Here is a 13,528-nt window from a genome sequence, read left to right on the forward strand (position 1 = left end):
AGAACATTCCCCAGTGCTCCCAATGGCTCAAATTTATTCAATGATAGGAGCCCCAATCTCAGCTAGCTGGTGAGGGAAATTTATGCTACTGGTCATATAACAACCATAAGAATGACAACAACGATAGCAATCACATTAGCAATCATAATATTAATAATATTAAATAATAATAACAATGGTAACCACCACTTACTGATAATAAGTGCTAAGCATTCCGCTAAGTACCTCATACTGTCAGGTGTATTACAGAGGCAGTAGGGGGTAGTGATTAAAAGTATGACCTCTAGAGACAGGCTGCTGTCTGACTTATTCGCTGTTGAACAAACGACTTAAATTCTCAGTGTCTCATAGACTATCTGTAGTTGTTATGAGGATTAGATGTGTTAATACATGAAAAATGTTCATAGTAGTGCCTGATACACAGTAGTACTACTCAAATTTAATGGATGAGGAGCTTAATGTTCAGAAAAGCTAAAGGCCACAATTAGGGTGAAGCTGAGGCTTCCGGGGTCTGCCTGATTCCAGAGCCCTTGCTCTCTGGGTTCTCTTTCACATTCGTTCTCTCTCTCTCAGAACTGTGAACAGGCCAACTGCATCATAAAGGGCACTCAGTTACTCTAACTTCATTTTTGTCTTTCGTCATCAAGGAGTTTGACTATGGCAGTATTAAAAAAAAAATGTTCAAAATGCCAATCTAACATATTGCAGTCCATCAATTAATTCAGAATTGAGACACTCTCCCCCCGCAATTTTCTATCTGAATCATGTGTCTTAAGATTATAATTGGCAGTGTCTTTCCTTTCTTGGTAGCACATAAAATAATGGTACATCTTACAATGCATATCACCTTACATTTGACAAAATATGGTAGCTGTTAAGCCCGATCACTATCCTTTAAGGATTAGCCCTCAGTCTATGTGTTAAAGGCACATTCCAGAGCTTGCCCAGCATTCATGACCTCAGCTCCAGCCAATCCCAATCTCCTCACTTAAACTTCATGTGACCTTAACAATCTCCTTCTTACTGACCCTTACCCATTCTCATCAAATTATCAAGCTCCTACAGCTCTAACAGCCAATCAGTTTTTTGGCTCAGGCTCTGGGCCTGATTTTTCTGTTCCTTATTTTGGCTTTCCGTTTCTGATGACTCAAGGGCTTCCAAATCACAATGACTCTATGGACTGACAAGCCCAGGGGCACTTCCTCCTCAGGGACTGTCCTTATAGGTAGTCCTCACTTCTCAAGCATAACTGGGCTCTCTGGCAAAGCTGAGAAAGTATCAGCTAACAGTGAGACTTGACAGTCTTTTTTCCCCCCCATTTTCAGTTACTTCCTTATTTCTATCTTCTGCAGTTACTACTATAGCCCCTTTTGTAAGTACTTATCTGATTCATACTTAAATTTTTTTCCTGTTTTGGCCTGAGTGCCTCCATTCCACATATAGTCAGTCTCTTCATAGAAGAAAAAAATGTCAAGTTTTACATCATCTTTTCCCTGGAAAGATAGTTCCAAGCTGTCTTCTACCTAGGGAGAAGATGAACATCTTCACAGACTGAAACAAAGGAAGTACATTTTTTAAAATTAAAAAAACAAAAGATTCTTATGTTTTATACAGAGAGAGTATAGGTTTCAAGATACTGTTTTTCAAGTTGGAGCACTTCTGAAATTGGGATGCATCAGTAGCACACCATTGTTTGATTTCTTTTTTTTTTTTAACATCTTTATTGGAGTATAATTGCTTTACATTGTTGTGTTAGTTGCTGCTATATAATAAAGTGAATCAGCTATACGTATACATATATCCCCATATCCCCTCATTCTTAAGTCTCCCTCTCACCCTCCCTATCCTACCCCTCTAGGTGGACACAAAACACTGAGCTGATCTCCCTGTGCTATGCGGCTGCTTCCCACTAGCTATCTGTTTTACATTTGGTAGTGTATGTATGTCCATGCCACTCTCGCACTTCATCCTAGCTTACCCTTCCCCCTCCCCATGTCCTCAAGTCCATTCTCTACGTCTGCGTCTTTATTCCTGTCCTGCCCCTGGGTTCTTCAGAACCATTTTTTTTTTTAAGATTCCATATATATGTGTTAGCATACAGTATTTGTTTTTCTCTTTCTGTCTTACTTCACTCTGTATGACAGACTCTAGGTCCAACCACCTCACCACAAATAACTCAATTTCATTTCTTTTTATGGCTGAGTAATATTCCATTGTATATATGTGCCACATCTTCTTTATCCATTCATCTGTCAATGGACACTTAGGTTGCAAAAATATGGAACGCTTCACGAATTTGCACGTCATCCTTGCACAGGGGCCATGCTAATCTTCTCTGTATCATTCCACTTTTAGTATATGTGCTGCCGAAGCAAGCACTGATTTCTTTCTTAAATGCACATAAAACAATGTTGCTTTTTACAACTGATGACAACTCAGAGTAAATGACTTATAGTAGTTAAATGGTCACTCTGCAAAACATCCTGTTCCTGAGCCCCTTTCTGACTAAAGAAGGAAAGTAAGCAAAGAACAATTATTCCCTTTAATAAACAAGTAAAACTATCAGGAAGTAAGTCTCTCATCACAATCAATAAATGAGTACTTATGGAACAGTGGCACAGAAACCCATATATCAATACATTATATACATGCAAAAAAGAAAAAAGAAGTTAAAAAGTACAAAGAATTCTGAGAGCATTTCCCTAAGAAACTTATCCTACAAATAATCATGTTCCCATTGGACTTGGTGCATCTGTCTGTGGCAGCACTAATCACTTAGTTGTTTATGAATTTGTTTTCTCCCAATTAGACAGTGGACTCCTCAAGGATAAAGACTGTACCTTATTCATCTTTGTGTCCTGGGTGCAGAGCTCAGCGCCAGGCAGAGACTGAGTGTTAAGGAAACAATTGCTGAATGACTAGAGTTCTATTGCTTTGCCTTTCACCTCAGGAAGATATTTTATTAAATTTTTAAATAAACTAGAATGATTATGATGAGAGAAGTAATTTTCCAGGAACTAAACATACTTCTACTTGCTTTCCAGGACAACACCTCCCTGGGAACAACCAAATTAAGAGTAAGGTCATTGTCGGGATCATAGGCTTAGGGCATAGGAATCAAATTGTCTAAAAGGAGATTTCATCTAAGCCACAATGACCTATTCCTAGTTGACCTGTGAGAAAACTGCTATGGCCTAGGACATGTGAAATAAACAAGAAACCCAAGTACTGTTTGAAATGATTCCATATTTTTTTTAAGCTTTTTTTTTTTTTTTTGACGTGGACCATTTTTTAAAGTCTTTACTGAATTTGTTACAACATTGCTTCTGTTTTGTGTTTTGGTTTTTTTTGGCCAAGAGGCATGTGGGATCTTAGCTCCCCGACCAGGGATCAAACCACACCACCTGCATTAGAAGGCAATGGGAAGGGAAGACCGCCAGGGAAGTCCCTGTATTTCTAATTCTTAGCAATCAATGGAATGTTTCAAGTTGATAATAATATGATGCCTACGTGAACATAAAATTAAATGACTCATGAGAAAAAACATAACTTCAGGTAAGGTAGATGAGATTCTTACTTATTATGTTAATCATATATTATATTAACTAATTATGTTATATTATTGCCTAATATAATGGCAATAAATTCTTCAGCAAGAGTCCAAGCTCCTTTTTGCCTTCTCATGGTCAATAGAAAGCCAGATTTTCTAGTTTTCCTTAAATAGTGCAGAAGTCACAAGTGGTAATAATCTTCGGCTGAACTCATCCTGGCCGATAATGAGTGATAAAATGCTACATACAGTGCTTTTAAACATCTCTGAGTTGCTTAATATAAACTTTACTTTTGAGACATGTTACTAATGAAGTAAATCAGATTTTTATTACTGACCTTCCCAAATTTGTGTTTGAGTGGGAGTCCTGCATCTTGAAATGCTGAAATAATATCAGATTTGTAATCTTGTATAAAAATTCCTAGGTCAACATCTTTACTATAAGGAATAATGCCGCACTGCCGATACCATCCTAAAAAAAAAGAATGAGAAAACTTTTTTAAAAACTTAAGTTTGGAAAAAATTAGTCATTATTATAATGGATAGTCTTTGTAACAGTGTATTTTATTTCACAGGATTAGACTTGGTGTGCTTTACCAAAATTAAAAAAAAAATTAGATCCCAACTTAATATCTGTGATTATAGGAGCCACTTGTTGAAGAACACTTCTTTTATTCCTTCCTTCCTTCATTTTTACTGGTTTGAGCACTCAGCAGCCTCAAAAACTTTCATGATGTACTGTAATTTCTGAATAAACTGTTAGCTTTAATAATGTTAACTGGGCCATCCATTTAAAACATTAAGTTACTTTTTAAAATGTTTAATCATAAATCTCTTATAATGAAGGTTGCTTTTAAGATATGCTAAAAAATATAATTTAATTCTTTTGCTTAAGCTATATCCCTTTCCTGAGCAGTAATTTGTAGAACTTAACAGCTCTGAACAGCTCATGTCTGATGGATCACATAAAAAAGAAGAGCAGTACCAGCCTCAATTTTCAGCATACTGTCAAAAGATATTCCTACATATTTACTATGTATCTACTTCTAAATTGGGGCTATAATAATGTTCTAAAAAGGCAAACTTTATACCTTAATATTACTAAGGGCTCTGAGTTTCTCTTATTATCCTTCTAATCCTTCCATTCAAAGTATTCAAAAAGTAAATAAATGTCTATGATTATCTTTGAGAAATACTGTTTGGAATTCTAAACTTTAACTCCATTTTAACATAGATCTTTAGAAGCCTAGCATGGGATCTCATCTCTAGTTTAAGAAAAATCTACAATCCACATCTATCAAAGAATCATGAACTACTAAAAATGGAAGACTCCTTAAGTATCATCTAATCCAACTCCCTCATTTTATAAATGCCCTTAAATTAAGAAAACCATGGGGCTAAGAACTCAAAAGATATCATGATAAATGATCAAGAAAACCATGGGGCTAAGAACTCAAAAGATATCATGATAAATGATGACAGTCTATAAAACAATCTTACTCCAGAAAGTTAAACCTTAAAGCATGTATCACATAAATGAGATGTACTTTTTTTGGGGGGGGGTTACTCTAGCTGGAAGCTCCTTGACAGGAAGAACCATGGGAATTTTCCTCAAAGCCTAATTGACAGGATAACCATACAACCCTGTTTACATCTGTTGTACCAACATAATTACTAATGGCACTCCTTTCACTCTCAAAAAGTCTCTTGAATTGGACAATAAATTATATGGTAACCCTATAAAAGCAGGAACAAAATTAATTTTTGTACAAATATAGTTATAATTAAGATAGAACAAATACAGATATAATCAACTACAGTTATAAACAAGAGGGAATAAAAAAAAAATGTTAAATTCTAAATAATTCTAAAATCCAAAGGAGTTTGAGCTAATGCACAATAGAAGGAGATCCAGAAATCTTTCTTGGATTCTACATTTCCCCATCTCAGAATGAACAGAATGTGGTAAGACAGTGATGTCCAATCATGATCTGGAAAAGATTCGTGGAAGACCTTATGACATTCCCTTTCCTCTTAGAAACTTTTGGTGCAATGCAAGTTATTTGTATTGTGTGTAAGTAAAGAAACAGAACACAGTTTTTTTTTTTTTAAGGTAATAACAACCTTTGGGATAGAAATAATAAAATGCTTAAGATTATCTGAGAATCACATGTAGTCTACATGTTCTGATATAAATTTTATACAAATTACTTATAATTTTGGGACACACAACATGGCCTTAATTCTGTTTTATGCTTCTGAAGTTATTTCTTTAAAAAAAATCAATAAATCCTTGCTCCATGCACTATGTTTATTCTTTCTATAAATATGATGCTTCGAATACCACTGATGTTTTGTCATCTCAAGCAGTCATCCTTAGAGCCAGAGAGGATGAAATGTCAAAAAGACAAATGTAAAGTAACAAGAATTTTACCTAGACAAGTTCCACTGCTCAGCCAGAACCGTACTCCCAATTTCTTTAATATTTTGGCTGCTAGTTGCAACAATTCCTTTGCACTCTTCCGAAAGGCCATAGCTTCCACAGTGTTATCATCAAGGTATTGCTACAGATATAATAAATAGTCAGTTATTATAGCCATTTCTAAGTTGCCAGAAATATTTCTGTGACATCCAAATTAAACTTGAAAATTAATCCCATATTATATATTTTTTGATTATAAAAATCAAGTTTCAGAATTCCTTGTTAGTCACACATTAAAATAAGACTATAAGAGTGGATTCTAGGAGAGACAAGTTAAATGGGAAGGACTATACCCAGGATTCTCAAAGGATGAGATTTATACCTTTATCAACTCCCTCCTCTACATCACGATTTAGCAGATTGGGTAGTTAGGGGAAAAGAAGGTTAATTAAGAGAGCTACAGGCATATCTGAAGCACAAGGCCTTCAGTGACGTTTTCATCATTCACTGGTGCAAATGGTCTTTAGGACAGAACAGTATAGTACAAAGAATGTGGGATTTTTGAATCAGATTGTGTTCAAGTCTAAACTCACTTCATTTTAGCTATGACTCTGGGCATAGCGCCTCAGAAGAACATAAGCTCTATGAGGAAAGTGACTTCATTTTGTTTATCACTATATCTCCAATGTCTAAAACAGTACTTGAATGAATGAGAGAATCAAAGAACAAACCTCTCTCAGATATAATTTTCTCATCAATAATTAAAGAATAATAATTATACTTTGCAGGACTGCTGTGAAGATTTAAAGAGATAATGACAGAAAAATGTCTCACAAATTTTGAAATTCTATACAAATATTACTGTCATTTACTTATAGTCTTTTTGCTTTTCTTCATTTTTAGGGTGTTCTGGAACTGAAGAAAGCACTGAAAATTCTTCATTGATGCTTCACTACCTATGGGACAAAATCTAAACTTCTTGGCATGGCAGACAAGGACACTGTGTTCAGGGCCAGAGTACTGGTCCAGCCTTATCTCCACCCTTCTCATATTTCACTCCCCAAATATATCACAACTTTTCATGCCTCTGTGTCAACATGTTTCCTCTGTCTGAAATGCCCTTGACTAACAAAATCTTTCAGGTCTCAGTTCCACCCTCTGAAAAGCATTCCCTGATTTTCCCAGGAACACAAATGTATTTATTCTCCCAGGGCTCCTCTTCAGCTCAACATTTAAAGAGCAAGAAATTACGTTTGGTACTAGATATAGACAGAGACAAATAAAATAATCTGTTCAGTGACCTTATAACAGTTACCATTTATATATACTTTTATTATAATTCTTATCATATTTAATTCTTTTTGTTCCAGAACAAAAGATCAAAGTCTTTTTTTAAAATTGAATTGTAATTGACATATAATATCATATTAGTTTCAGGTGTACAACATAGTGATTCAATATTTTTATACATTACAAAATGATCACCATGATAACTCTAGCTACCATCTGTCATCATACAGAGTTATTACAATATTACTGACTATATTCCCTAGTGTGTATATTACATCCCCATGACATATTCGTTTTATACCTGGAAGTTTATATCTCTTAATCCCCTTCACCTATTTCACCCATCCCCCTTATCATATTTCATTCTAATTGCTGATTCTATTTATATTTCCTCCAATAGGCTGTAAACATGAATCCTTTAAGGCAAGTACTGAATCTCTCCATCACTGTATGTACAAATTGAAAATGGTGCCTGGTATATAATATGTGAGCAACACATATTGATAAATGCGTAAATGAGTAAATAACTGACTAATCCCCTCTCATCCCATGATATCTTAAAATATCCTGGCATTCTTTTACAATACAGCAGGAGGAAATATAGTTCCTAGAAGGACCATATATCTCAAGCAAAAAGTATCCCTAGGAAAAAAGATGGATTCCTGAAGATAAGTTACATTCTCCAGAATACACGAAGTATGTGGGATCTTTTCAATATGAAAACATCCTCAGAGCCACAATTCTCTTAGAACATATGATTGGCATGAGAGATGCAGGTTCATATCCCTGTTGTAGGGGGGAAAGCCTGGAGCTAGAAATTTGGAGACCCAGAATTTACGCCATGCTCAGCCAATAATGACTATGTAACTTACATCTTGAAACCTCAGTTTTCTTATCAGTTAATGGTGAATCCTTGGCTTATTTCACAGAGTAACTGAAAGGATCAAATTAAGTAACAGAAATGAAAACTTTGTGTTATACAAAAATATTACTCTGACAATTATGTCCAACTGAGGCTGCCCCTGCATAGACACTCTCCCAGCTCTGACATACCTTTAATAAATAACATGACACTCCCAGAAATTCCATTTCTTAGAATTGACCCTCATATGCGTTAAAGTATAAACACGTATATACCTATACACCTTATACATCTGTTACGGACTTTAAACGTTATAGTTATACATACTTCTTTTCATTTAAAAATGTCTCATATAAATCTTGGGATTACCATGCCTCTTAGAAAAAGACTAAATCCTAATTTAAATACCAGTCCATATGATCTTTCCTGTTCAGACAACCTTTCCCCAAATCTTTCCCCAAAATATAGATGAAAAACAATAAAATGACAGAAGGTGTCCACTCATTTCACAGATGAGGAAACTAAGGCTCAGAAATTTGCCCCAGGTCTCAGAGCAACTTAGTAGAAGAAAGAGGATATGAATGTGGCTTTCTAGATATTTCTGGGCCAGGGGTCCAGATATTTCCATACTCCCCTCTAGTTTTTTACTGGAACTCAACAAACTGAAGCTCATCAATTATTTTTTGATGGTTACTGCCGAAACAAAATCAAGTGCAGGAAAATGTGTATTATCCTAGTCCTAAACTTCTTGGTAGATTGGGAAAATAATTAAAGTAAATAAAGTAAGCCAGGAGAGCACTTCCCCTCTGTTCTCCTTCCCTCCCTGGACTCTTCTAAACTAGAGCCATTAGATGAGGCAGAGCAAGAAAGCGCACAGTGGTGGCCTGGCATGGGTATCGGAGCCTGAGAAGGCGTCGAGGGCATCCACATGGAGAAGAGTCCAGTGTGGGGAGCCAGAGCCTGAGCAAGATGAGAAGTGTGTCTATATATGGGAGTAGCCCACTGGGGGAGAGCAACACCTAAGCAGGATGAGGATAGCATCCATGTGGGAGAGCGAACAGCAGAAACAATGGGAGACTGAACAAATAAGTAAATATATTAAGGGTAATATAAGTCAGGTTTCTCACTGTTTGAGAAGGGAGTCACAAAAATGGAAATGAACCCTATGTTATTTAATTGAAATATAAATTAGACTGAAGACATCAATGTGGATTCATGGATCGTGATAGACAGACAGATACAGAAGTAAATACACACACACTCTACTCCTGTCACTGGGAGGTCCTGCAGGCAAGCAAACCTGGCCTCCAGGCTTGGCTTCTAAAAGGAATCAGTATCCAGAGAGATGGCTGATTCCAGGATTGTAGCAGGGAAATTACAAGATGAACCTAGAATATCTTGAGCCAAAAAGCAAGAAGGTGCTCAAAAGATGATGGAGACATGTCAAAAAGACACAGAAGTCACGTGAAGGGGCTTCCACTGGCCAAATATGGAACAGTTTGAGGATCAAAATAAATGAAGAAAATAGTGCACTATAACTCATTGAAGAAAATAGGAAATCATGAGTTCATATTGATATAAACAAAGAAACTTGAAAGTTTGAGGAAGATATTGACAATATTTACAGACTTTTAAAGTACCTTCATGCCAAATACCTATTAATTACAAAGGGAAAAATAGAAACTTCACCAGGGCGAAGCCAGCAGACAGCACTTTAATCACGTAATCAATGTAAAAGTCAATAGTAATGGGACAAATCAAAATCATGCAGCGCCCAACAGGATGAAGTGAAAGCACAGAATCACTTCTGTGTTATTCCTACTAAAGGTATATAACCTAAATCTAACTTGAGGAAAAACCAAACAAACCCCAAACAAGGGACAATGTACAAAATATCTGGCCTGTAATCTTCAAAAGTATCAAAGTCATAAAAGTTAAAAAGTGATTGTGAAACTGTTCCAGACTGAAGGAAACTAAAGAGACAGAAAAATTAAATGCAACATGTGATTCTGAACAGAATCCTTTTATTATAATAGTCATTATTGGGATAATTAGCAAAACTTGAATGAGGATTAAATGGTAATAATCTTTATATTAATTTCCTGATTTTTGTACTAAGACATGTAGGACAATGTTCTTGTTTTCAAGAAATACTAAATTATTTGAAGTTGTGGGGCAGATGTTGACAACTTACTTGCAAATGATTCAGGAAAAAGAATTATTTGTATTGCATCTGTAACTTTTCTGAAAGTTTGAAAACGTTTCCAAAAATTATTATAAAAAAAAAAGGAAGAAAGTTAGGAGGCTGCTTTGTGAGATCTAGTAGATTCATTGATTTTTTTTTTTCCAACACCAGGCATTGTATTTAAGACTGTTTGGCGCCATCAAGTGTTCAAAGTTATGTATGTTCACCTTAATTTGAAAACTGACCTTCCTGTGGTTATAACGTAAGAAATGATGAAGAATGAAACATTTACAAGGGTAAGGATTAAAAAAAGTTATCAATCCCATTAGGTACTCTATATCAGTAATAACAGTACATTAGCAGAAGAGGAAAACAAATCAGTAATCACGAGTCTGTCTTGCTACTAGTGAAGGACACAAATAACATGATGAAGAATGAAGACAAAGTTTGGGACTTCCCTGGTGGCGCAGTAGTTGAGAATCCACCTGCCAATGCAGGGGACACAGGTTCAAGCCCTGGTCCGGGAAGATCCCACATGCCGCGGAGAAACTAAGCCCGTGTGCCACAACGACTGAGCCTGCGTGCCACAACTACTGAAGCCTACAGCCCGTGCTCCATAACAAGAGAAGCCACCGCAATAAGACCGCACACCGCAACCAAGAGTAGCCCCTGCTCGCCGCAACTAGAGAAAGCCTGCACACAGCAACGAACACCCAATACAGCCAAAAATAAAATTAAAAAATAAATAAAATTTTAAAAAAAAGATTCAGCATAAAAAAAAAGAGAATGAATACAAAGTTCCACTTGATCCTGTTATGAAGAGAAACCTGTCAATAGCATTATAGCCTTGCTATGTGATGGTACTTTAAACACCAATAGTATGAGGCTATGATAAGCTGATTAGCCCTCTGAGCAACTGTCATCCACATTCTTTACTCTAATGCTGACTGAATGGTTGCCCTTAAAATCTAAAAAGCAAAAGTGAAAATATGCAATTAAAAAAATATAACACTATTCTCATGATTTCTCAATATCTTGAAACATTTTACATCTTACACTGCCTTCTCACAAAGTTCAATAAAATGAGTTTGGGCAAATGCTTGCTAGGTAATAGAGTAGCTCTAATAAGTGTCCTGGAAAGAAACCATTTGATTCGGATGAGCACCTTATTCTTCATGCATTTTTCCATCACTAGAGGAGCTTTTCTTTGCACCAGCTACTGTGCTAGATACTGGGGCTACAGAGGTGAGTAAAATAAGATGCCTGCCATCAAGAAGTTCACACAATCTTGTAGGGGGACAAGACTGACATTCACAATTAATTGTGGTAATTGCTATGACAGAGGTGGCAACCAGAAAAAAACTCCCCTGAGGCAGGAACAGTGAATGCATGGTCAAGTGCAAGCACCAGTCTGCATCTCTTCTGCTTCCTACTACTCTGTGGTGGGGATATGATGGGCAGCACTTGCCTAATACTGCTGGCCCAGCCACACATGCGGTTTTCCAGCTTTTCATCCACGAGGCTGACTGGGTATGCTTCACAGTCACATAACTACAGATTTAAGGGAACAGGGCTAGGAAGGCCCACCCAGGCTGTCAGGTCTAGGCCCTGGGTGCCAGTACAGCCTACCAGAAAAAACCTTGCATTTGTGGGTGCTGGGCATTTGGCCAGTGATGATACAGCTGGTACTTCATTTTCCTATTCCACTCCTATCCTTGTGTACACAGCTTTCTTGGAAGGGAACCCCAGAAAATAAAGGGCAAGTGGAAAAATTAGGGTACCAAAACCCCACCATATATTTGACTGATTTCACTGTATCTCTCTTTCATGTCATTTCTTACAGCTGAACTTTCATGTCCTTTAAAATCATCTTTATATCCCCCGGGGTCAGGAGAGTTCCTGGGAAGCTAGCTTTTAATAAATGTTTATTGAGTAGAAAGCTAGAGCAGCAGAATAAAGTAGAGTTCAAAAGCACTTGGTCTTTGTGTAGCATTTATCTTCAAAAACCTTCAAAAACACAAAAAATTCATATTCAGTGCCAACCCTCTGAGAAAAACTGTATTTTCTATGAAGTCCTCTCTAAATCTGCATGGTCCATATTCTACATGGCTTCATCCTACTCAGATTGCTTCAAGAACAGAATATACCATCTTTATAAAGTTCATGGGCTATCCTAACTAAAAGCGGAGGCCAGTGCTGAACCTGTCAAAGTCTCCAAATAAAACAAGGTCTCCATAGATATCAAACCATTCAACTGGGGAAGAAATTGTTCCTTAAGGTTAATGTTTAATCTACTTAAAAAAAATTGAAACCATCTAGAAGAAAATAGACAAATCAGAAAAGATGTTTTCTTACTTACTTTCCATAGTTCCTTCATTCCCCCCCCCAAGAAATATTATACATATACTTCCTTTAATTTGAAAAGTACAATATTTGGTTATCTCTAACCTGAAAGAATGCTCGAGCTTCTTTATACCTACACTCAATAAATCTAGAGTGTGGTATTTCTTCCAGAAAGTGCATTGGATCTTTTGGAATGAGAACTTCTAATCCATCAATAGTAACTTGTTGTAACTCTGGCCTGAAAACAAAAGTTAAGACTTATTGTAAGGATTTAACTCAGAATATTGGCAGCCTCTTCAAAATATACAATATAAGCAAATAGTTAAACTCAAGCATATTTTCTTCAATTACCTCAGGTATCATTTTTAAAGATCTACTCTCTTTTTTTTTTTTTGTGGTACGTGGGCCTCTCACTGTTGTGGCCTCTCCCGTTGCGGAGCACAGGCTCCGGAAGCGCAGGCTCAGCAGCCATGGCTCACGGGCCCAGCCGCTCCACGGCATGTGGGATCTTCCCGGACCGGGACACAAACCCGTGTCCCCTGCATCAGCAGGCGGACTCTCAACCACTGCGCCACCAGGGAAGCCCCAAGATCTACTCTCTTAGCAACTATCAAATATACAACATAGCAGTGTTAACTATAGTCACCATGCTGTACATCAGATTTCCAGAACTTATTTATCTCATAATAATTGGAAGTTTGTACATTTTGAACACTTTTACTTGTAAGTATGTAAATCCACAAACATACTTTATCCTGTGTTTGAACTCTTTATATATATAGAAAGATTTGTATTCTTTTATGCCTTATTTTTGTCACTCAACATTGTAGGATTCATCTCTGTTGTTGCACAGAGCGCGAGTTCAGAGTTCCTTGT

The 13,528-nt window shown here is 36.7% G+C and overlaps 1 protein-coding gene across 4 annotated transcripts in view; it reads right to left on the minus strand.

Moving 5' to 3' along the window:
* The window catches only part of FKTN (fukutin), an 89,169-nt gene that overhangs the window by 34,797 nt on the left and 40,844 nt on the right, over positions 1-13,528 (minus strand). For 2 of the 4 annotated variants that reach the window (XM_082656388.1, XM_082656387.1), the window contains exons 6-9: positions 12,758-12,890; positions 5,985-6,114; positions 3,889-4,022; positions 1,396-1,523 (exon numbers count right to left, since the gene is read on the minus strand). In XM_082656388.1, the coding sequence (XP_082512514.1) occupies positions 1,396-1,523; positions 3,889-4,022; positions 5,985-6,114; positions 12,758-12,890 (525 nt within the window). The remainder of the gene's footprint in view (positions 1-1,395; positions 1,524-3,888; positions 4,023-5,984; positions 6,115-12,757; positions 12,891-13,528) is intronic. The other 2 variants (XM_082656390.1, XM_082656389.1) reach the window with 1 other exon arrangement.

The sequence above is a fragment of the Grampus griseus genome, assembly GCF_964374135.1.
Source record: "Grampus griseus genome assembly, chromosome: 6".
NCBI lineage: Eukaryota > Metazoa > Chordata > Mammalia > Artiodactyla > Delphinidae > Grampus > Grampus griseus.